The sequence below is a fragment of the Oncorhynchus tshawytscha genome, unplaced genomic scaffold (assembly GCF_018296145.1).
Source record: "Oncorhynchus tshawytscha isolate Ot180627B unplaced genomic scaffold, Otsh_v2.0 Un_contig_877_pilon_pilon, whole genome shotgun sequence".
NCBI classification, from domain to species: Eukaryota; Metazoa; Chordata; class Actinopteri; order Salmoniformes; family Salmonidae; genus Oncorhynchus; species Oncorhynchus tshawytscha.
In genome coordinates, this window is record NW_024607569.1 from 1 (window position 1) to 25,543 (window position 25,543).

A 25,543-nucleotide genomic window follows, 5' to 3' on the forward strand; every position below is an offset into this window, starting at 1 on the left:
CCCGACACATCACTGATGGACTAGTACAGGTCTGAGCCAGAGTTGTTGGCAGGATAGGAGGAATGGCCTTGTTAGAATCTAGGGAGAGGGGTTACATTAGATTCATTTAAAGAGACTCCTCATCCTTCTGTACCAACCGTCCAAGTGAGTCAGCAGTGTCTCACCACAGCCTTCCTCATCAGAGCCGTCCGAACAGTCTCTCTCTCCATCACAGAGGAAGGTTTCTGGGATACAGTGGCCATTGTCACAGCGATGCCTGCAGCTCTTGGTGGGCTTGAAGCAGTCCATTTCATCAGAACGGTCCTGGCACTGTGCCTTCCCATCACACACCTGCTGCTGGTCGATACACTTCTTGCCATGAGCACACTGGAACTGACCTGATGTAGGAACCAATGAGCATACTGGAACTGAGCTGAGCTAACAACCAATGAGCACACTGGAACTGACCTGAGGTAGGAACCAATGAGTACACTGGAACTGGGCTAAGGACATTGATATGAATGGATGGATTTTTGCTGAAACTGTCCACTTGTGATTAAACACATTACACCAGATCAAGAGGTGAGCTTCTGACCTGCTTTGCAGAGGAGCTCACAGTCCTGTTCATCTGATCCATCCTTACAGTCCACCTCTCCATCACAAACATGGCTATGCAGGACACACTCTCTCCCATCCTTGCACAGTCTAGAACCCATACGGCACTTCAGGGGTGCAGTTTGGGATGTTGGAGCAGCTATCGTTGGACAGCCAATCTCATCTGAGCCATCATGGCAATGAGCGCGTCCATCACAAACCAGACTCCTCTCAATACATTTCCTCCTGTCCTTACACCAGAACTCACCTGGGAGACACACATAAGAGGGACCATTAAGGTTAAGAGGGTTTAAGGGGTTTTCTGGGTGGTAAAGCAGTATCAAATATCAGAAAGCGTTAATATATCTACCTCGGTTTGGACATTTAGTAATGCAGGACTCCTCATCAAAACCATCAGGGCAGTCTCTCAATGTGTCACACAGCTGAGTTTGGGAGATGCACAAAGTTGAGCCCCGACACATCACTGATGGACTGGTACAGATTGGCTGAGCAGGAGGCACTGAGTTGGAAACATGTGCATCCATTTAAATTCATTCTCAGATGAATGGCTTTTTCATTCGGAATTAAAGACATTAATGATCCCACTAACCTTCCTTTACACAACATAAGCCCCCTGAGATTTTAAATACTACCTTAAATGCAAAAATATAAATACATGTAAAGTGTTGGTCCCTAGTTATGATTCCAGCGATGTTGCAAACTTTTAAAATTCTGTCCACAAATGTTTTTCCATCTGTTGGTGAGCATTTCTCCTTTGCCAAGATAATCCAGCCACCTGACAGGTGCGGCATATCAAGAAACTGATTAAACAACGTGATCATTGGGGACAATATAAGGCCTCTAACCTTTTCACGTTTGAGTTCCATATATCTAATGGTTCCCCCAGCATGAGTTTTTCTATTTGCGGGATGTTAAAATACACTCAATCTGATTTTTGCGGAACAGGAGTGTTAATCTGCGCTGCCCTCAAACCAAGGCACGTTGCCTGTTAATTAACTATAGGCTAATTATTTTCTAACACGTTTTATTTTCTAACAGTTTGAATTATTACATGTAGAAAGTAGCCCATTTCACTGTTGCGGAATGTATGTTTAAGGCTCCACTGAGCCAGTCCAACTTCTTTCTTTGACAAGAGCCCAAGCACTTCTCCAGTGTTTCCACAGATCAGACATTTGCTCATATCTGGTCAGAACACTATTCACTGTTTTATTCACATATTTTCATGAGCTGGTGACAAATCATGCACTCCAATTCTTGCATATTGTAATAATGTGTTTAAAAAACTTTTTAAAGTTCTGATTGTTATTATATTATGATGAGCTAATACTAAGCTATTCACCAGCTATGAGTGGCAGCATGTTTGTTGACATACCATATCCTGGTTGTCACATAAGCATCTGTCGGACCAAAGAAGATAGGATAGGGGGCAGCATTTTCACTTTTGGATGAAAAGCGTGCCCAGAGTTAACTGCCTCCTACTCAGTCCCAGATGCTAATATATGCATATTAGTAGATTTGGATAGAAAACACTAAAGTTTCTCAAACATTTTGAATGATGTCTGTGAGTATAAGAAATCATATGGCAGGCAAAAACCTGAAATCCAACCAGGAAGTGGGAAATCTGAGGTTTGTAGTTTTTCCAAAGCGTGGCCTACCGAATAGTGTCTATGGGGTCGAATTACACTTCCTACAGCTTCCAGTAGATTTTAACTGTCTTTAGAAACTTGTTTGAGGCTTCTACTATAAAGGAGGGATTGAGGGCTCTTTGAGTCAGTGGTCTGGCTTGTGAAGCACGGTCACGAGAGAGTTAGCTCTCATTCCATGGCTTTTCTACAGACAATGGAATTCTAGTTGGAACATTATTGAACATTGTTAAAAACATCCTACAGATTGATTCTATACAACATTTGATATGTTTCTACGACCAGTAATTAACTTTTTGGAATTTGTCTGACCTTTCCACTGAAGTTGCACTCGCGTTTCGATTGGTTTACCAAACACCCTAACAAAAGGAGGTATATAGACATACATTACCTTTATCAAACAAATCCAACATTTGTGGAACTGGGATTCTTGAGTGCATTCTGATGAGGATCAAAGGTAAGTAAATATGTATAACGCTATTTCTGACTAATGTTGACTGCCGAACATGGCGGATATTTATTTTGGCTGGTTTAGGCTCTAAAACTCCGTACTCAGATTATTGCATGGAATGCTTTTTCCGTAACGTTTAAAAAAAATCTGACACAGCGGTTGCATTGCGGAGAAGTGCATCTAAAGTTCCATGCATAACACTTGTATTTTCATCAGCAATTATAATGAGTATTTCTGTAAATTGATTTGGCTCTGCAAAATCACCGCATATTTCACACCAATGTAAAATTACATTTTTGGATATAAATATGCACTTTATCGAACAAAACACACATGTATTGTGTAACATTAAGTCCTATGAGTGTCATCTGATGAAGATCAAAGGTTAGGGATTCATTTTCTCTCCATTTGTGCTTTTTGTGACAATCGTTTGTAGAGCGTTCACTGTGGAGCGTTCCCTGTAAAGCATTTTTGCAATCACACTGTGGCTGGATTAATGAGAATTGTATCTTTAAAATGGTGCCTAATACTTGTATGTTTGAGAATTTTGATTTATGAGATTTGTTGGATTTGTATTTGGCACCCTCCAATTTCATTGGCTGTTCATTGGCAAACAAAGTTTAGGGATGGTTCACGCCACTGACTTATGGTGCTTTCATGACAACTGGGAACTTCGGAAACATACAAAGTCAAATCGTGACGTCCGTGATATTCAGGTCAGCGCTCTAGAAAGAAGCCCATGTTCCCGAGTTGGATGACAGTTCAAAACACAATTCCCCAGTCAGGGGCTAATTTTTAATTCCCAGCTCAGATCCCCTTTTCCAGGTGTTTTATTTAGCTTGTAAACTTGTTTAATTGATAAATTCCCCTCATAATATTTCCTGCATCACACCCCACCCCCCATGATACTTTACCCCATTTTAACCCACGATGACCTTGAAACTACTCCCCCTCCAAATGAAATGATCCCCGCTACAAAAACATCAAATAATTGTTTCCCAATATCTGGCAACCCTGTTTAGCTTTCACGCTCCAGTTAGGTTTGTATTTAGGGTGAAATGCGAGGTGATTTGCTTTGTGATTTGTCATACTAAATTAATTTTATCCTACATACACTAACTACATTGAAGATTTGTAAAATGCTGAAAAGTGGCCAAACTAAGTTGATATTCCAGGCAATGGGTGCACGGGCGGCAGGTAGCCTAGTGGTTCGAGCGTCGGGCCAGTAACCAAAAGGTTGCTGGACCAAATCCCTGAGCTGACAAAGTAAAAATCTGTCATTCTGAACAAGGAAGTTAACCCACTGTTCCCCGGTAGGTCGTCATTGTAAATAAGATTTTGTTCTTAACTGACTTGCCTCGTTAAGTAAAACAAAATGTAAATCCATCTTTTACTTGGTTTATTTTAGTCTTATAGTGAATGGCATTAGGGAGTTTGCTTCTCAAATACAAACAAACATGGCTGCCAAATAATTTAGGTGAAAGGCATTTTTTATTAACATTTCATTAGTCTCATGCTCACCAGATATGTGATGCATTAGAAACAAGTCTAGCTGTTAGGTGGGCAATTTATTAGTTTAGTCAGCGCAACATGTGACTGGTTTATTGAATGAGTTTGGCTGTGTTCCATGTGATGCTTGGATGATGTTCACATTCATCTTTTACAAGGAAATGTGAAATTAGGACTAAAAGTGGGAAGTCCTTTAGTTCCCGTCAAAGTAAGGATGAAATGCTTTTATTTCAGTCTAATAAAACCCTGCTGGGGAAAAACTTATTGATTGGCTGGGCCTATGCCCTCCCCAGTGTGTGGGCCTGGCTGACAAGTGGGTGGGCCTGTGCCCTCACCCAGTCATGTTAAATCTGAAGATTAGCGCCTAATTAATTTTTCAATTGATTGATTTCCTTCAATGAACCAACTCAGGAAAATCTTTGAAATTGTTCAATGTTGCATTTATATTTTTGTTCACTATACATTAACGCTATTGTACCAACCGTCCTTTACATCCAGAGCCACGATCACCCTGACAACGCCTGGTCCGACAGGGACATCGTGGACACGCATCCTGTCCCGCCGGTCCCACACAGTGATGACATCATTAAACAGCGACACCAGGAGCGGAGAGTGAGCGGCCATGATGGAACCAGGGACATTCCACTCTCTGCCTGCCAGGTGAGTCTGGGACTTCAACAGACTCATGATCTTCAGATCTACACAGGGTCAAGGAGCACAAAGGCCTTGTTTGAGTGGTAAGGCGAAAGCAACCGACTGTTAATGAAAGTCCATGTGCAAAGTCAGTGGCGACAGCCGAACACAGATGTAGCCTTCCAACAGCAAAGTTCAGATCAACCTGGTTCTTAATGTTAAGAAAAGTTTATTTGTCAAAATAAACACTTCAACACCCATATCACACAAACTGAAAATACATAGGTGTAAAATAAATTGGTGAGATGCTCAAATGTTACATTAATTTGTACATGGTTGCTTCTTTGGTTGCGTTTGCACCAGCCCCGCCATCCCCACACGACATGATCATTCCTAACCAGATGACCAGCTCAACACCGAGGAGCACAAGAAAAAGCATTATAGGAGACAGAATCACTGTTAAAGATAATATTGCAGTAAGTGATACTGACCGTCCCCCTCTGTGTTCCAGAGCAGTGTGTTAGATTGTAGGTCCAAAACAATGCGCCCAGCGATGTGTCCCTCCACTCTCAGGACTTTCCTAGGGTTTCCTCCTGGCAGTCTCATGGATAGGATCCAGCCAGCCTCCAGCAAGTACAGCCTCCCCCGCTGCCAGTCCAGATAAACATCTCTTACCTCACTGCCTGACTGGTACAGTCTCCGTGGGTAACCCTGATCCATGTTAGTGACGCCAACATAGACTTCATCACATGACAGCCAGTACAGATTTCTCATCTTCTGGTCTACTGCCACCACGCAGGCTAGGAGGCAAGGACAGCACAACATGAATATACTGGACCAGAACAGGCTAGGAGAGGGAATGGACCAACATAACTGAATATTCAGAAGGCGTTCCTAATGTTTGATATAGATATATGCTTGGCAGAGAAACCAAAAAATACAACTTAAGATTTTACCGTGTTACAGTTCATATAAAGGAAATCAGTCAATTGAAAAATGTATTATTCCCTAATCTATGGATTTCATATGGCTGTGCAGGGATGCAGCCATTGGTGGGCCTGGGTGGGCATAGGTCCACCCACTGGGGAGCCAGGCCCAGCCAATCAATGAGTTTATCCCAAAATACATTCTCAGCTCCTCACTCAGTACCCCCCCCCCCACACACACACACACTACAAGTCAGAATATCCGGCAGATGATGAAGCCGGATGTGAAGGTCCTGGGACTTCATGGTTACACGTTGCCTGCGGTTGGGCGTACTGCCAAATTCTAAAACATGAAGCGGCTTATGTTAGAGAAATTAACATTCAATTATCTGGCAACAACTCGTGGACATTGCTGCTTTCAGCATGCCAACTGCATGCTCCTTCAAAACTTGAGACATCTGTCATTGTATTGACAATACTACACTATAGTGGCTTTACTGCCCCCAGCACAAGGTGCACCTGTGTAATGATCATGCTGGTTAATCATTAACTTGGCAAAGGCGAAATGCTCACTACCAGGGATAAACAATTGTACACTTTTGAGAGAAATAAGCTTTTTGTGCATTTGGAAACTGTCTTAGATTTTTTTTCTTCAGCTCATGAAACATTTGTCATGACGTTGGCATGTGGGTGAGGTTTATGACCACGTCATAAATACCTTTCATCTCTCTTGACTAGGTAAGATCGGAAGGTAATGTTTTGTCTGCTGAGAGAGATGGCTTTGAAATCTGACACGCCAGGTTGATTAACAACAAGCTAAGCTGTGTTTTGCTATATTGCACTTGTGATTTCATGAAATTAAATATTTTTTGAAATTTAGAAAATAATTTGGTGCTCTGCAATTCAGCGGATGTTGACAAATGATCCAGCTAAAGGGATGGTGCATCAAGAAGTTAACAGAGCGTCTGGGAACATCAAAAGATGGAACCATATTTCTGTAATCCAACCAGTTGAAAATATGTGTTGGTACTCAATGAATATGATGTCAGTTCGGTTGGCGTCTGAGACATTACTGACGATAGGACGACAAAATGTATCTTGGAAAGTCAACACCCAGTTATCAGATTCACATGGAATTGTGCAATTTAAATATGAAACTATTTCTGAAAAGATTAAATGTAATTTTAGCTTCCAAATTAGAGAATTCGGTTTTCATAAGTGAACTATGCGCAACTCAGTGGCCCTGCCCATGTGAACAAACATTGGTTATAAACTGAAACACGCCCTTCTCTCCCCACCTATATAAAGCCCTTGATGAAAATGTAACTTTCTCTTCCGAGGTTAGGGCGACCGTCCCACGTTAAAAGGGCTCAGATAATAAGCTGTTCCAAGGACGTGTAGACTTGAGAACCCCACGTTGAAAGGACAAAGACCACCTACAGAACTAAGCCAACCTCAGCAAGAACCTCACGGATATAGCATCGAATTTCAATGTGAAGGTGACGACCTACACACTGGAAGGATGAAATTCGACTGTTAGCCAGAATATAGCATGAGCTTAATTAAAAGTAGGGCAACTTGGTATGAACTTTCAACTCTTATTCACTCCAGAAGTGATACCTCCTAGCCGTTGAGTTGAAGCAGTCGCTAAACGTGGGCTAGGAGAGGACAGACAGAGTATCCATTCTACCACGCTCCAGTTCACCACTAGACATTCAGAAGACCAGAGATCGATAAAGGAAAAACCGGCCTTCCACGGCCTTCCATCGACAACCAATCTACCGAAGCGCAGATCAGAGTAAATATTTATTGCAGTCTCCTTTTTCAAATGGGCGGTTATTTAGAATGCATAAGATGTATTTACGATATTTTCTGTATTTACGATAGGATAGCTTCTCCCTTTGTTACTTTAATCACGTAATATTAATTACAGATAAATTATTTTATAGAATAGCATGTCATATCACTTAATCCGGCATAGCCACGACACATAGGACATAGACTTTACATGTTGCGTTTATATATTTGTTCAGTGTACATGCATATATGCACACAAACACTAAACCTGCACAATCTGGCTCGATTATGTGTACCTGATTTCTGGTTGGGAGAGTAAAAAATTTACCTGGTCTCAGCGTAGGGACAGTCTCTGTTTGGCCGGTATTGAGGTTCCAGCGCATTACATGACCAGTGCTGTTCGCCCAGTAGACCCAGTCCCCCCTCCAGTCGATGTCAAAAGACTCCATGACATCATCTGTAGTAAGCAGTTTTGTCTTGATCAGCTCATTCCCCTTCAACTCAAACAGGTTCAGTGTTGTGGATGTTGCATAAGCAAACTTGGGATCTGTGTGATAGAATAACAAGTACATTGCTCAACAAATGCTCTAAAGTGACAGAACTAGCAGAGAAAGAAACAGGGTTTGAATTCTGTAATACATGGTAATCATACATTCACATGAGCCATCTGCCATGAGCAGTTTGTCATCAGGACAGGTACAGGTGAACCCAGCAGGCAGGTCCAGAGTCAGCATGCAGAGCTGGCAGCCAGACTTTACACAGGCTGATGGAGCTTAAAAAAAATATATAAAAAAATAAACATGGAGGTGTCCTACAACAAAAGGAGATGTTAGCCTTCGCATGATATGACCCAAACCTCCAGAGTAAGCATGATATGCCCCATTGGGGCGGTAGGTAGCCTAGTGGCTAGAGCATTGGGCCAGTAACCGAACGGTTGCCAGATCGAATCCCCGAGCTGACAAGGTAAAATCTGTTGTTCTGCCACTGAACAAGGCAGTTAAAGGTCTCTCACATCTGCTACAGAGAGCGTGATCACACTATCTGTAACAACCACTCCCTGACCAAGTCTAATACTTACGTTTCATGCAGACCACAAGTCAGTCACAAGTCAGTGTCCAAGAAAGTGAAGGTAGCCTGCCTAAATGACTTTCGACCCATAGCACTCACATCGGTAGCCATGAAGTGCTTTGAAAGGCTGGTCATGGCTCACAACGATTATCCCGGAAACCTTAGACCCACTCCAAACCACCACAACAGATGGCGCAATATCAATCGCACTCCACACTGCCCTTTGCCACCTAGACAAAAGGAGCACCTATGTTAGAATGTTATTCGTTGACGACAGCTCAGCGTTCACCTTTGTGCCCTCAAAACTCATCACTAAGCTAAGGACCCTGGTAGTAAACACCTCCCCCTGCAACTGGATCCTGGACTTCCTGACGGGCCTCCCCCAGGTGGTAAGCGTAGGCAACACCACATCTGCCATGCTGATCCTCAACACTGGTGCCCCTTCAGGGGTTCATGCTCAGTCCCCTCCTGTACTCCCTGTTCAACCACAACCGCACGACTCCAACACCAGCATTAAATATGCCGATTTCACAAGTGGTAGGCCTGACCAGCGGCAATGAGAAGGCTGATAGGGAGGTTGTCAGACCGTGCAGTGTGGTGCCAGGAATACAACCTCTCCCTCAATGTGAGCAAGACAAAGGAGCGGATCGTGGACTACAATGAAAGGAAGGCCGAACATGACCCCTTTCACGTCGACAGGGTTGTCGTGGAGTGGGTCGAGAGTTCCAATTTCTTGGTGTCCATCCGTCTTGAAGAGGTCACAATGCCATTTCCCCCCCCAAGATACTGAAAAGATTTGGAATGGATCCCCAGATCCTCAAAAATGATCCACCTGCAACATCGAGAGCATCCTGACCGGTTGCATCACCACCTGGTATGGCAACTGCTCTATAAGGAGCTACAGAGGGTAGTGCTTACGGCCCAGTAAATCACTGGGGCCAAACTTCCTGCCATCCAGGACCTATATACAAGCCGGTGTAGGAGGAAGGGAATTTTTTTTTTGTCAATGCCTCCAGTCACCCAAGTCATAGATTGTTCTCTACTACAGCAGTACCGGAGCGCCGCCACCAAGTCTAGGTCCAAAAGGCTCCTTAACAGCTTCTACCCCCCAAGCCATAAGACTACTGAAGAAATAATCAAATGGCCACCCGGACTATTTATATTTAATTATATTTCTTTAACTGTATTGTTGGTTAAGGGCTTGTGAGTAAGCATTTCACGGTAAGGTCTGTTGTATTTGGCGCATTGTGACAAATTAAAGGCAAACTCTGCTCCATCATTCATTGAATCAGATAGTTCAATCATCAAAACCGACTGATATTGCCAAGTACTTTAATGATTTTTCATTGGCAAGATTAGGAAACTTGGGCATGACATACCAGCAACAAGCACTGACACTACACATCCAAATAAAATACCTTCCAAAAGTTTGGGGTCACTTCGAAATGTCCTTGTTTGATAGAAAAGCACTGTCAATTAAAACATCAAATTGATCAGAAATACAGTGTCGACATTGTTAATGTTGTAAATTACTATTGCAGCTGGAAAAGGCTGATTTTTAATGGATTATCTACATAGGCGTACAGAGGCCCATTATCCGTAACGATCACTCATGTGTTCTTAGGACACTAAAGAGGCTTTTCTACTGACTCTGAAAAACACCAAAAGAAAGATGCCCAGGGTCCCTACTCATCTGCGTGAATGTGCCTTAGGCATGCTGCAAGGAGGCATGAGGACTGCAGATGTGGCCAGGGCAATACATTGTCATGTTTTTACTGTTAGACACCTAAGAAAGCGTTACAGGGAGACAGGATGGACAGATCGTCCTCACAGTGGCAGACCACGTGCAACACCTGCACAGGATCAGTACATCACACCTACGGGACAGGTACAGGATGGCAACAACAACTGCCCAAGTTTTACCAGGAACGCACAATATTCTTATTCATTCCTTTATACTTGTGTTTTTAAGGTAGTTGTGAAATTGTTAGGTTAGATATTACTGCATGGTCAGAACTTGAAGCACAAGCATTTCGCTACACACGCATTAACTTCTGCTAACCATGTGTATGTGACAAATTCAATTTAATCCCTCCAGTGCTCAGACTGTCCGCAATAGGCTGAGGCTGGACTTCGGGCTTGTAATTTTTAATGTTTCTACATTTGATTTAACTAGGCAAGTCAGTTACGAACAAATTCTTATTTACAATGACGGCCTAGGAACAGTGGGTTAACTGCCTTGTTCAGGGGCAGAATTACATTTTTAACTTGTCAGCTCGGGGATTCGATCTAACAACCTTTTTCGGTTACTGGCCCAATACTAACTACTAGCCTACCTGCCACCGGAACATGTTATTTGATATGCCCCATGCCTTTAGAGTTAGCATGATATACCCCATACCTTTTGGCTGCTGTTGTTCATGGTATGCCTCTAGGACAGGGAGTGTTGTCCTCTGAATAAAGGTCTTCTGATTAGGTTGGTCCTGAGGGGAGCGCCACAGACCCTTCTGATCTGTCCAGTAGAACCACCTGTCAAACACCGCCAGGCTCTGAGCTGGTCTCCTCTTAAAGAACTCCAGAAAGCTGTAGCGACCACTCCCATCCACTCGCACAGTCTCTATGGACTGAAAAAGAAGAAAAACAATTGGTTCGACCTTGGCAATATGTTCATTGCTGCGGACAGACAAGCAGTACTATTGGTTATAGCTGGACTATATTATGAACCTTTTTAAAATCACTCATCCAGTACAGCCTCCGAGCTGTAACGTCCAGGGTCAGACTCTGTGGAGCTTGTGCAGTGAGGACCACCAGAGATTCCTGCTTTAACCCATCCATCCCAGATCTCTCCAGAGTAATTTTATCACCTGGACCTTTGTTGATCCAAAACAACAAGCTGCAAAGTAAAGGAGAAAATGACAAATTGTTGCAATAAATGCCCCAACCACAGATCAAAAGTACCACAAATGTTAACATGATCCAACCTTTCAATGGGAAGAAGGACCAGCTCCAACGGGTCTATGTTCTTGGCCAAGACCGTTGCAAATCCACTCCCATCAGCTGCCCCAACATGAATAGACCGGGTCTTCTGGTTGGTCCAGTACAGCTGGCCTGTCAGCCAATCACAGACTAGACTTCTAACCCCATATTGTCCTGAGAGCAGAGGGGGAACCACATCACAACTCTACATACCTAGTGTCCAGGGCAGGCTCCAGGCATAATCAAACTCAGTCAGGGTCTCAACTTAATGTTGAAAGTTTGAATAGTAGAATAGACAAGGTGCAATTTAGAAATGAACCAGGCCCAAATCCGACATTGAGGAAGAGGCAAATTTAGGGGCCGGTGTGCAGGATACCTGACGAGACTACATCAGCGAGTGGATAAACCACCTCGAACCTCCGTTATAACATTCAATCACTGGAGAATAAACTGGATGAGCTGCACTCTACACTATCAATGTAATATTTTTCTCCAACTAGTGGCTGAACAAGAACATGGAAAATATACATCCAGCTGTTTTTTCTACTCTATACTGCATTGGGTAAGCTCGGGGGGGTTAAAATCTCATAAGCTGTGGACCAGGTGTCAAACTCTTTCCATGGAGGGCCTAGTGTCAGCTGGTGTTTCCCCTTTCAAAGACCTAGGCAACCAGGTGAGGCGTATTCCTTACTAATTAGTGACCTTAACGCATCAATCAAGTACAGGGAAGGCACAAAAACTATATGGAATGAATTTGACACGTGCTGTAAACCATACTATTTACCAAGAGAGTTTAGTCTACTTTTCATCGCAGTCTACTTACCACCACAAACCGATACTGGCACTAAGACTGCAATCGAGCTGTATAGGGCTATAAGCAAAAGAACTGCTTGCCGTGTGGTAGCAGAGAGAAGTCTATGACTTGGCTGGCTGGAGTCTGACAATTTTTAGGGCCTTCCTCTGACCGTGCCTAGTATATAGGTCCTGGATGGCAGGAAGCTTGGCCCCAGTGATGTTCTGGGCCGTACGCACTACCCTCTGCACCAGGCTGTGATGCAACCAGTCGATGCTCTCAATGATACAGCTGTAGAACCTTTTGAGGATCTGAGGACCCATGACAAATATGTTCAGTCTCCTGAGGGGGAATATGTTTTGTTGTGCCATCTTCACAACTGTCTTGGTGTGCTTGGACCATGTTAGTTTGTTAGTGATGTGGACACCAAGGAGCTTGAAGCTCTAAACCTGCTCCAGCACAGCCCCGTCAATGAGAATGGGGGTGTGCTCAGTCCTGCATTTCCTGAAGTCCAATATCCTTTGTCTTGATCACATTGAGGGAGAGGTTGTTGTCCTGGCACTATGGCCAGGTCTCTGACCACCTCCCTATAGGCGGTCTCATCGTTGATCAGGCCTACCACTTGTGTCATCAGCAAACTTAATGGTGTTGGAGTCGTGCCTGGTCATGCAGTCATGAGTGAACAGGGAGTAGAGGGGGACTGAGTACACCCGAGGGGCCCCGTCTTGAGGATTAGAGTGCCGGAACTATGGTGGTGAACGCTGAGCTGTAGTCAATGAACAGCATTCTCAAATAGGTGTTCCTTTTGTCAAGGTGTGAAAGGGCAGTATTGGAGTGCAATCGAGATCCTATTTGTGGATCTGTTTGGGCAGCATGGAAATTGGAATGGGTCTAGGGTTTCTGGGATGGTGTTGATGTGAGCCATGACCAGCCTTTCAAAGCACTTCATTGCTACAGTGCTTCAGATCGGTAGTCATTTAGGCAGGTTACCTAGTGTTCATGTGCACAGGGACTATGGTGGTCTGCTTGAAACATGTTAGTATTAGACTCAGACAGGGAGAGGTTGAAAATGTCAGTGAAGACACTTGCCAGTTGGTCAGCGCATGCCTTGTGAATGTTGACCTGTTTAAAATGTCTTACATCGGCTACAGAGAGCGTGATCAATGCCGTCTGGAACAGTTGATGCTCTCAGGTTTCAGTGTCATTTGCCTCGAAGCGAGCATAGAAGTAATTTAGCTCATCTGGTAGGCTCGCATCACTGGGCAGCTCGCAGCTGTGCTTGCCTTTGTAGCCTAATAGTTTGCAAGCCCTGCCACAAGACTAGCGTCAGCGCATTTAGTCTTAGCCCTGTATTGGCACTTTGCCTGTTTGATGGTTTGTCAAGCATAGCGGGATTTGTTATAAGCTTCTGGGTTAAAGTCCAGCTCCTTGAAAGCTGTAGCTCTACCCTTTAGCTCATTGTGGATGTTGCCTGTAATCAATGGCTTCTGGTTGGGGTATGTACGAAATCACTGCGGGAATGACGTCATCGATGCACTTTTTGAAGAAGCCAGTGACTGATGTGGTGTACTCAATTCCATCGAAAGAGTCCCGGAACATATTCCAGTCTGCGCTAGAAAAACAGTCCTGTAGCTTAGTATCTGCTTCGTCGGACCACTATTGGCCGAGTCACTGGTGCTTCCTGCTTTAGTTCTTGCTTGTAAGCAGGAAGATCTAATTATGGTCAGATTTGCCAAGTTTAGGGCAAGGGAGAGCTTTCTGTGTGGAGTGAAGGTGGTCAGTTTGCACATTAACATGCAGATAGAAATTAGTTCAAATCGATTTAAGTTTCCCTGCATTAAAGTCCATGGCCACCTCTACCTGTTTGCTTATGGTCGTATACAGCTCATTGAGTGGTCTTAGTACTAGCATCGGTTTGTGGTGGTATGTAGACCGCTATGAAGAATACTCTCTAGGCACATAGATAGTGTGGTCTACAGCTTATCATGATACTCTACCTTAGGCTAGCCAAACCTAGAGACTTTGATATCGTGCGCCACCCGTTTACAAATATACATAGACCACCACCCCTTGTCATACAAGAGGCTGCTGCTACAGTGTATAACCCGTCAGCTGTGTGTTATTCATGTCATCATTCAGCCACGACTGTGAAACATAAGATATTACTCTTTAATATCCCATTGGTAGGATATACGTGCTTGTAGTTCGTCCACTTTATTATCCAACGATTGTTCGTTGGCCAATAGTACCGATGGTAAAGGCAGATTAGCCACTCGCCGCCATATCCTCAAGACAATGAGAACATTCGGCGATACCTGCGTCTCTTTAACCTGCAAATGACGGGCCTGTTAGTGTGTCTGGAGTAAATCCCTCTCGTCCGACTCGTTCAAGACAAATTATTTGTCCTGTTCAAGGTGAGTAATCGCTGTTCTGATGTCCAGTAGCTCTTTTCAGTCATAAAAGAGACCGTAGCAGAAACATCTACAAAGTTAAATGTGAAAAAACCTTGTTCCCCTAATTGCCCTGAATACCTCAACCTATGAACCAGAGTTACACTGTTAGCACTGAGGAAGTCTACTTCTGATAAGCTTCCCAGTAAAGCATTAACCATCAAGCAACCCAGAAGTGTTAGATGTCCCATATTAACATATGCATCTTGAGAAACAAGGTCCATGAAGTCAATAACTTGCGTGTAACAGATTACATTATTATTCTGACTCTGAAGCTCACTTAGATAATACCTTTGATGCAGTGATAGCAATACAAGGTTATAACATCGACCGAAAAGACAAATGCCAAAGTGGGCGATGTTAATCTATATTCAGAACCACATTCCTGTAAAGCTTAGACGATCTAATGTTGAATACTGTTGAAGTAATACGGCTATAGGTTCATTTGCCTCACCTTAATTAAGCCCATGCTAACACTACACATCCAAGTATATCTGACCAAATTATGAAAGACAAGAATTTACTTTTGAATTCCGTAAAGTCAGTGTGGAAGAGGAAATAATTATTGTTGTCTATTAATAATGACAAGCCACCTGTGTCTGACAATCTGGATGGAAAATGACTCAGGATAATGGACGATATTGCCACACCTTCAATTTAAGCCTACTACAAAGTGTGTGCTCTCAGGTCTGGAGGGAAGCTAAAGTCATTCCGCTACTCAAGAATAGTAAAAACCCCTTGACTGGCTCAAATAGCTTACCAATCAGCCCGTTACCAACCCTTAGTAAACTTGTGTAAAAAAATGGTGTTTGACCAGATACAATGCTATTTCACGGTAAACAAATTGACAGCAGACTTTCAGCACGCTTATAGGGAAGGACACTCAAGCACAGCACTTACACAAATGACTGATGATTGGCTGACAGAAACTGATAAATTGATTGTGGCGCTGACTTGTTAGACTTCAATGCATCTTTTGATGTTATCAATCATAGTCTGCTGTTACTTGTCTAATAGAACAGAGGGTGTTATTTAATGGAAGCCTCTCCAACAATCCAAGTAGAATCAGAAATTCCCCAGGGTAGCTGTTTAGGTCACCTTTTTTCAGTCTTTACTAATGACATGCCACCGGCTTTGTGTAAAGCTCAACACGATACATGTCAGCTACTACAGCAACTGAAATGACTGCAACACTTTAGAGCTGCAGTTAGTTTCAGAATGGTAGCAATGATTTAGTCAAATATTTCCAAAACGTAAAGCATTGTATTGGGGACAAATCATTCACTAATCCCCAAAGCTAAACTACATTTCGTAATGAATAATGTGAAATTTGCAAGTTGAGGTGACTAAACTGCTTGCAGTAACCCTGGATTGTAAACTGTCCTGGTCAAAACATATTGATACAACAGTAGCTAAGATGGAAGAAGTCTGTCCATAATAAAGCACTGATCTGCCTTCATAACACTCAACAAGGCAAGTTCTACAGGCCCTAGTTTTGTCACCCAGACTACTGTTCAGTAGTGTGGTCAGGTGCCACAAAGAGGGACTTAGACAAATTGCAGTTGGCTCAGAACACGGCAGTCCTGTGGGCCCATAAAAGTACTCATTTGTGTCGAAGTATTTAGCAAGCTAGCAAATGGTTAGCCTGGGAGCTTGACTGTTTAGGTCAGATCAACGCTCGGATAAACACTACTTTTCGGCCAGAGCATCCAGTGTGTGCTCGGAATGCTCCAAGAGCGAAACACTTTGAATTTATGAACGACAAATATAACAAAGCTCAGTTTACGAACACCCAGAGCACACTATGGCACTCGATTAAATGTATGAACAGTCCAGTAAGTATAAGTCAGCCTTTTGTCTTAAAGCTTTGGTTGTTTAGTACATAGTCTCACATGTGCATTCTTAAAGAGATGTGTGGGGCTAAAGCTTAGAAGCGTGTGAACAATGCTGGGTGTTGACAAAGCTTTCCAGTAGGTACCAAAACACTCAAGGGCCATCAGTCCTTTATTTATAGGGGGAGATCAAGCTGATCCTAACTATCACCATCGCCCTTGATTCTAAGCAATGTTGTGATGCTATTTTTATTGACTTGGCCGATTCTTTTGATACGGTAGACTATTTGTGGGTCGGCTAAGGAGTTGTGTCTCAGGGGACTTTGGCCTGGTTAGCTAACTACCCCTCAAAGAGTGCAGTGTATGAAGTCAGAAAATCTGCTGTCTCAGCCACTGCCCGTCACCAAGGATGTAGCTCAAGGCTCGATCCTAGGCACCACACTTTTCTCAATTTACATCAACATAGCTTAGACAGTACGAAGCTCTCATCCATGTAAATGCCGATACAGTCTTCTACTAAGCTTGCTCATCCCTGGATTTTGTGTTCAATACTCTACAACAAAGCTTTCTTAGTGTCCAACAAGCTTTCTCTGCCCTTAACCTTGTTCAGAACATCTCCAAAACAAAGGTCATGTGGTTTGTTAAGAAAGTCCCTCTGTACTACTAATACTACCTCTGTGGTTTTAGAGCTTGAGGTAGTCACCTCATACAAGTACTTGGGAGTATGGCTAGATGGTACACTGTCCTTCTCAGCAAATATCAAAGCTGCAAGCTGTGAAGTCTAGAGTTGGTTTCCTCTATCGTAATCACTCCTTTCACCCCAGCTGCCAAACTCTTATACAGATGACCATCCTACCCATGCTAGATTACGGAGACATAATTTAGATCGGCAGGTAAGGGTGCTCTCGAGCGGCTATATGTTCTTTACCATTCGGCCATCAGATTTGCAACCAATACTCCTCAGAGGACACATAGGACACTATACTCTTCTGTAAACTGGTCATCTCTGTATAGCCGTCACGAGACTCACTGGCAGATGCGCTTATTTATAAATCCCTCTTAGGCATCCCTTCCCCCTATCTGAGATATCTACTGCAGCCCTGATCCTCCACACCCAGTCACATTTTGTAAGGTCCCCAAACCACACATCCCTGTGTCGCTCGTCTTCAGTTCTCTGCAGCTAGCGACTGAAACGAGCTGCAACAAACTCAAACTGGACAGTTTTTATCTCAATACCAGCCCCCGAAGGAGACCTGTTACCTTTTGGTAGGCCGTCATTGTAATAATGTTCTTAACTGACTTCCCTAGTTAAAAGGTCAAATTAATTAATTAAAAATCTGCTACATCAGAACAAACCAACCATCAGAGGATTCTGCTACATCAAACAAACCAGCCATCAGAGGAGCCGATCAGAACAACCCAACCATCACAGGATCCTATCAGAACGAACCAACCGTCAGGATCCAGATAGTAATCATATTGGATGACAACCTATCAAACCAGGAGAAACTAGTTAAGCTAGCTAGCTTGGCTAATTGAGGCTGCATGTACTCTCGTACCACAGTTAAAAATAACTCAAATCAGAATGTTAAGTAGCAGCCTACCTGTTGGCTTTGTCATTGTAGCCTATCCTTCTCCTTTAATGTTTTATCCCTAATTTTAATTTCATAGATGCAGTATCTCGTAACTTTTGCCAGAGGCTTTGACTGTAGTCTTTTGCTGCTTTGACTGATTGACCAACACCTAGTTACATGCGCCACTCTCGAAAACCAAGAGCAGCAGCATAAATTACACATTTTCTCTCTACTGCAGCAGTCGCCATCAGATCTGTATGGGTCCTTCCGGACAAGTCAATTCAAATTACACACCCTGATAGGCTAACACTGCTCGCGTCGCAGAATAAATTTAGGAATCTATGTTATTCAATTATTGCACCCACACTGTTTGCGCACATCAATGAGCGTGTGTGTTGCCAAGGGATAAAATAGAAGTCCTTTCTATTCCTGACGCAGATCAGGCTGCAAGTGCTGCCTCTCCCATCTCAGTTTATAGAAGCAGGTACCCACGTGCCATGTTTTGGTTATACCCATATGGGTGATTGAAAGACAAACTGTTGCTGGTTGTCGTGGTAATACTATGAATGTTTAGATGCCAATCACCATATAAGTTAAACAATGAAAATCCTGAAGGAGGAGAGATGACTAGAATCGATTCAGTTGACCATTTTTATGTGTGGATTAATTGTCGGAGTAGAGGACCTTGTGCATTTCAGGTAAAATAACAACCTAATTTTAATATCCCAGGATAAATTTGGTAGCAATAGCAAGCTAGCTAAATAAGACAAATTAGCTAGCAAGTGCACACTAACTAGCTATTTTGCCATAAATGTTTAACCTCTTGAAAGGGGCACTATTTTTATGTTTTGAAAAATAACGTTCTCAAAGTAAACGGCCTATTTCTCAGGACCAGATACTAGAATATGCATGTAATTGACAGATTAGGATAGAAAACACCCTAAAGTAAAAAATATATATATTATCTGTGAGTATAACAGAACAGATATTGCAGGCGAAACCAAAAAAAAAATCAAACCAGGAAGTGGCTTCTATTTTGAATACTCCATGTTCCATAGCCTCCCATTGCTCCATTTAAAGGAATATCAACCAGATTCCTTTTCCTATCGCTTCCTCAAGGTGTCAGTCTTCAGACAGTTTCAGGCTTTTATTTTGAAAAATGAGCCAGAACAATAACATTGCGTCAAGTGGGTACATGAGTTTTGCTCGAGCAACAGAGTTTGGACAGGTATTGCTTTTCCCTCTCCTACTGTGAAAGACATTTGCGGTTGATATATTATCGATTATATATTTTAAAAACAACCTGAGGATTGATTATAAAAAACATTTGACATGTGGACATTACGGATACTCTGGAATTTGTCTGCATTGTCATGACAGCTCTTTCCTGTGGATTTCTGAACATAACGCGCCAAACAGGTATTTTGGATATAAAAATAACCTTTATGGAACAATAGGAACATTTGTGTTACTGGGAGTCTCGTGAGTGAAAACATCCTAAGATCATCAAAGGTAGGAGATTCATTTGATTGCTTTTCTGATTTGTGACCAAGCTACCTGATGCTAAGTGTACTTAATGTTTAGTCATGCGATCGATAAACTTAGCCAAACGCTTGGATTGCTTTTGCTGAAGCAGGTGGATTAACATAAGGCTAAGGTGCGTTTTGCAATATTGCACTTGTGATTTCATGAATATTAATATTTTTAGTAATATTATTTGACTGAGGTGCTATTGACAATTATCCTGCTTAAGGGATGGGTAGCGTCAAGAAGTTTATGCTTTTCTACCTGTCCCCAAATTAATATAATTTGTTCAGAGTTTGTTTTGATATTTTAAACTGCATGTCATGATCGTGTTTGGTGTAGGGGGACAAAATACATTTACTCGATGGCGCAGGCGCGCAGCCGGTTTGGGTTCTGTGTGAGAACCATGATAATCATATTAGATCTGAACCAGACCTGTGAGAGTTAGAGTTCTGGACCTACTCAGGTCCCTGATCGTGTATTCTCTGTACATGTGAAGCGATGAAGACCTCTAGATCCTGCTACATCAGGAGAAACCAATCATGATAGAGAATCAGAAGACACCAACCATGATAAAGGATCCTGCGCTGCTGCTCCTTAGCCTTGTAGATGTTCCCCTGGTCATCAGCCCAGTAGAATGAGCTCCTGGAGAGGTCAAAGGCCAAGGCCAGAGGATCATAGCCAATACTCTGAAGGGACTCGAATCTCAGAGTCTCCAGATTCAGGAATCCGATAGTTCCCTTCGTTGCAGTCAGAAACTTTGTATAATTTCCTGAAAAGCATCAGATATTGAACAGGTTTAGATAACCAGTCAGAAGTTAATCAAACTAATGTTACTACGAAAAGTCACCTTTAGCATAACAGTAGGTGGTTCCTTTAAGCTGGAAGCCATCTCGGCAGTGGCAGTAGAAGGACCCGGGTGTGTTGACACAGAAGTGCATGCATGGACCGTAAGGCAGAGCGCATTCATCCACATCTAAAGAGGGGAGAGCAAACAGCTTCAGTATTTTAGAGTTAACCCTCACCAACTGAGCTACAGAGGACCCAAACCCAACTAAGGCAGAGCGCTTTCATTCGCATCTACAGAGGGGTTCAGAGTATTTAGGCTTACAGTAAAGGAATAGATAAATGAAACCAGTCATGACAATAACTCAACAGGATCACAGACATCCTCACCCAGACAGGAGGCTCCGTGAGCAGATAGCCTATGGCCTTTAGGACAGGAGCAGAGGGCTCCCCAGGGCTTATCCACACAGGAGTGACTGCAGCCACCGTTCTCTTCTGAACAGGTCCTCCCTGGAAGATAGAGATGAGTCAGATCAGCCTTTCCTTTGACATGTTTCAGATGCCATAACAGTTAGTTATGACTGAAGAGGTTCATATATGTAGTGGTGAGGGGTTAGATGTTAGAGCAGGGGTGTCAAGCTAATTGACCCGTGGTCTGCATTTGGTCTTCACCGATGTCTGGTGGGCCGCACTTAATTTGTATTACATAGGAGCCTCCCGAGTGGCACAATAGTCTAAGGCACTGCATCACAGTGCTAGCTATGCCACTAGATACTCTGGGTTCGAGTCCAGGCTCTGTCCACGCCGGTCGCGACTGGGAGACCCATGGGGCGGCGCACAATTGGCCCAGCGTCGTCTGGGTTAGGGGAGGGCTTGGCCGGCAGGGATGTCCTTTTCCCATCGTGCTCTAGCGACTCCTGTGGAGGGCTGGACACAGTGCACGCTGACACGGATGCCAGGTGTACGGTTTTTCCTCCGACACACCTTCTTCCTTCCAGGTTAAGTGGGAATTATGTCAAGAAATGGTGTGGCTTGGTTGGGTTGTGTTTCGGAGGACGCACGGCTCTCGACCTTTGTCTATCCCGAGTCCGTAAGGAAGTTGCAGCGATGAGACAAGACTAACTACCAATTGGATATCACAAAATTGTGGTGAAAAAGAGATGTTTTTTATTTCATTGCGGTCAAAATTTTCAAAGAATTGTTTTCTTGCTTTCGTTTGGATGATTATTAGCAAGCGGGACAGACTGAAAAGTCTATAAATGTAGGTCCACAATTTGGTTTTAGTGATCTCAGTGTACATTAAGATCGTTTTCCCCTGAAAAGCTTTTCCTTAAATCCAGAAGATTGAATGGGCCAAGGGGCCGGTTCTGGCCAGTGAGCTGTATGTTTGAAACATCTGGGTTAGAGGTTCCTACCACCGGTAAAGGGTTATAGACTGAAGGTTAGGGTTAGTGGTCAAAGGTTAGAATTTCCTACCACAGGTAGAGGGTTCATCACTGCCATCAGAGCACTGCAATTTTCCATCACATCTCTCATCTTCAGTCAGACACACCCCTCCAGGACAACGCACAGCCATTGGACCACACCGGCCTGGAAGAGTAAAAGATTTAAAAATGCATCAAAACTACACCACATGCCTCCTGCAAGAGGAACAAACACGCATACCCAGACCTGTAGGTTACATACTACTTCGCCTGATTTTTTTTGATCAGTCTAATTTATTGATATATTGTCTGAAACAAAGCACTGCAAAAACATGGAAGCCAGAAAGTTGAATGAAATAACATGTAAACATACTCAGTGGTCTGTCCTGTTGGCCCTTCAGCTGCTCAAAATGTTTGACAAAATAGCCGTAGGAATGTATTGTTAAACCAAGGTTTTAGATCACCTGGCACTTAGGCAAGACCATGTCAACACCTGTAAGACTTCAGTTAGTATGCATGGTTCGCGTGCATGCACTGTACTTCCTGTGCCCATGCTTTCGGTCATGAGCAAACATTTTTATTGCCATGTCTGTTTAATTATACTTTCCTGTGGATATTTTGTAAAATGTTGACCAGCTGAAGGTCCAACACCACAGACAATTTTGCAAAGTTAATTCAAATGGAATTTGGAACATTGTTTTTTTTCTCACAGTTTAAATATGCATGGCATTGCCTACACAATTGAAGGTCTTATCATGTTTTGACTACATACTACTGTACACAGGCCAAAATACTTGCGCCTCTCGTTTCCATAATAGCTCCCATTACATGGTAACTGAATAGTTCCTAAATTCCATAATATCACATACATGCTCTCGTTGTTTCCATAATATCTCACCACAGGCCTCATCAGAGTTGTCCACACAGTCGTTAGCACCGTTACAGTATAGGTCCTTGGGGATGCAGATCTTATTCCTACACCTCCAGTCCCCCTGCAGACAGCCCTGGTTCTCTGGGCAGTTAAACTCATCAGACCCATCAGAACACTGGCGCAGCCCATCACATACTGCAGAGGTACTTACACAACCAGGAGCCCCGGCCATGCAGGCAACCTGGCCCCTAGGACAGGCTGGGGAACAAGGACAAACAGACCTATTGTGAACAGACTACAGTAAATATATTTAACAGACCTAAGTGGTATAGGTCTACAGTAAATACAGGGTTAACGTTACATTTAGAACTTCACCACATCAACAAATATGTTCTCATGGAAGAGAGCAGAAACAGTGAAACACAGCATAACTTACGGCAGGCCATTTCATCAGAGCCGTCCATACAGTCTCCATTTCCATCGCAGTGCCAGGAAAGTGGCAGACAAGCTCCATCATCACACTGCCACTGGTTACCCCCACACTGCTGGCCAAAACCTGCAAGACAACATGGGTTAGGGCCCACACGGTTTAGGGCCCACACGGGTTAGGGGCCCAAACCTACAAGGCACAAAACATCCAACACAAATAACTGGCAGGTGTTTTCTACTGTAAGGCTCCATGATATCAATCAATTTTTACAAGACAAAATGAATAAACTTAATACTGCAGCTCATTCAGAACCATTTTACCTGGCAAACATTTCAAGCTGATAAGTAAAAGCAGACATGTGAACTGCAGCAGTTCCATGACCGACCATGAAGCTTGTTAGGACCAAACAGTACCAGCCTTACAGGGATAGTCTTTATTGAGTAACAATCAACTACACATTGTTCTGATTGGTCTAATTAACTACACTCTGTTCTCATTGGAGGGTCACTGGGATCACCAGCTGCAGGTTGATTGGAGGGGGAAGGGAATATAGAGCCATAGGATAAAGACATGGGCCTGGTTTCCCTAAAGCATCTTTATGCCTGGCGTACACTACACAACTTTCAAAATCCTAACATCGCTGACCCTCTTGCATTATATTACAATCTTTTCTGACGTTTTTTTGTCTTGACAATGTAGTGGTGCTAAGAGATTCTTTGCTTGGATTCTCAATACCACGATGTCTCGCTTAAAACAATAATGTGATTAGATTGTTAATGTAGCTAGAAACAGCAGTGGCTCAAAGTAGCCTCAAATGTTTTAATTTAGATATTCAAGCTTGCCATGCAGAGTTTAATTGAATACTAACATTACATGAGAGCTGCGCTGTCCCTTCAGAGCTGTCCCGAATTTACGCTTTAGTTAAAGGCAAGTATAAATGCATGCTAGTAGTAGTCATTGCTCCTGCTCCAGAGTCTACACATCCTGGGTGATTGGTTTACAATGTCATCATCTTTGGCTTCTTCTCTTGCCAGGTCTCATTGGCTATTGCTGATCATCAAATCAAAATCAAATCAAATGTATTTATATAGCCCTTCATACATCAGCTGATATCTCAAAGTGCTGTACAGAAACCCAGCCTAAAACCCCAAACAGCAAGCAATGCAGGTGTAGAAGCACGGTGGCTAGGAAAAACTCCCTAGAAAGGCCAAAACCTAGGAAGAAACCTAGAGAGGAACCAGGCTATGTGGGGTGGCCAGTCCTCTTCTGGCTGTGCCAAATGGAGATTATAACAGAACATGGCCAAGATGTTCAAATGTTCATAAATGACCAGCATGGTCCAATAATAATAAGGCAGAACAGTTGAAACTGGAGCAGCAGCACGGCCAGGTGGACTGGGGACAGCAAGGAGTCATCATGTCAGGTAGTCCTGGGGCATGGTCCTAGGGCTCAGGTCCTCCGAGAGAGAGAAAGAAAGAGAGAATTAGAGAACGCACACTTAGATTCACACAGGACACCGAATAGGACAGGAGAGGTACTCCAGATATAACAAACTGACCCTAGCCCCCCGACACATTAACTACTGCAGCATAAATACTGGAGGCTGAGACAGGAGGGGTCAGGAGACACTGTGGCCCCATCTGATGACACCCCCAGACAGGGCCAAACAGGAAGGATATAACCCCACCCACTTTGCCAAAGCACAGCCCCCACACCACTAGAGGGATATCTTCAACCACCAACTTACCATCCTGAGACAAGGCTGAGTATAGCCCAAGGGGGGGCGCCAACCCAGACAGGATGACCACAACAGTGAATCAACCCACTCAGGTGACGCACCCCTTCCAGGGACGGCATGAGAGAGCCCCAGGAAGCCAGTGACTCAGCCCTGTAATAGGGTTAGAGGCAGAGAATCCCAGTGGGAAGAGGGGAACCGGCCAGGCAGAGACAGCAAGGGCGGTTCGTTGCTCCAGAGCCTTTCCGTTCACCTTCCCACTCCTGGGCCAGACTACACTCAATCATATGACCCACTGAAGAGATAAGTCTTCAGTAAGGACTTAAAGGTTGAGACCGAGTTTGCGTCTCTGACATGGGTAGGCAGACCGTTCCATAAAAATGGAGCCCTGCCTCCAGCTGTTTGCATAGAAATTCTAGGGACAATTAGGAGGCCTGCGTCTTGTGACCGTAGCGTACATGTAGGTATGTACGGCAGGACCAAATCAGAGAGATAGGTAGGAGCAAGCCCATGTAATGCTTTGTAGG

The 25,543-nt window shown here is 43.5% G+C and overlaps 1 protein-coding gene across 1 annotated transcript; it reads right to left on the reverse strand.

Moving 5' to 3' along the window:
• Positions 1-6: 6 nt before the first annotated feature.
• On the reverse strand, positions 7-23,689 carry LOC112240157 (low-density lipoprotein receptor-like; the record flags this gene model as incomplete). The annotated part of the gene is made up of 18 exons (XM_042312510.1): positions 23,602-23,689; positions 23,288-23,407; positions 22,879-23,109; positions 22,033-22,146; positions 20,947-21,066; positions 20,621-20,746; positions 20,339-20,542; positions 11,603-11,771; positions 11,346-11,514; positions 11,023-11,245; positions 8,206-8,325; positions 7,882-8,100; positions 5,322-5,630; positions 4,680-4,895; positions 944-1,093; positions 575-841; positions 165-377; positions 7-78 (listed from the first exon to the last, which is right to left on the reverse strand). Coding segments are annotated over exons 1-18 (3,100 nt in total), but the record flags the coding sequence as incomplete, so codon positions are not given.
• Positions 23,690-25,543: the final 1,854 nt, after the last annotated feature.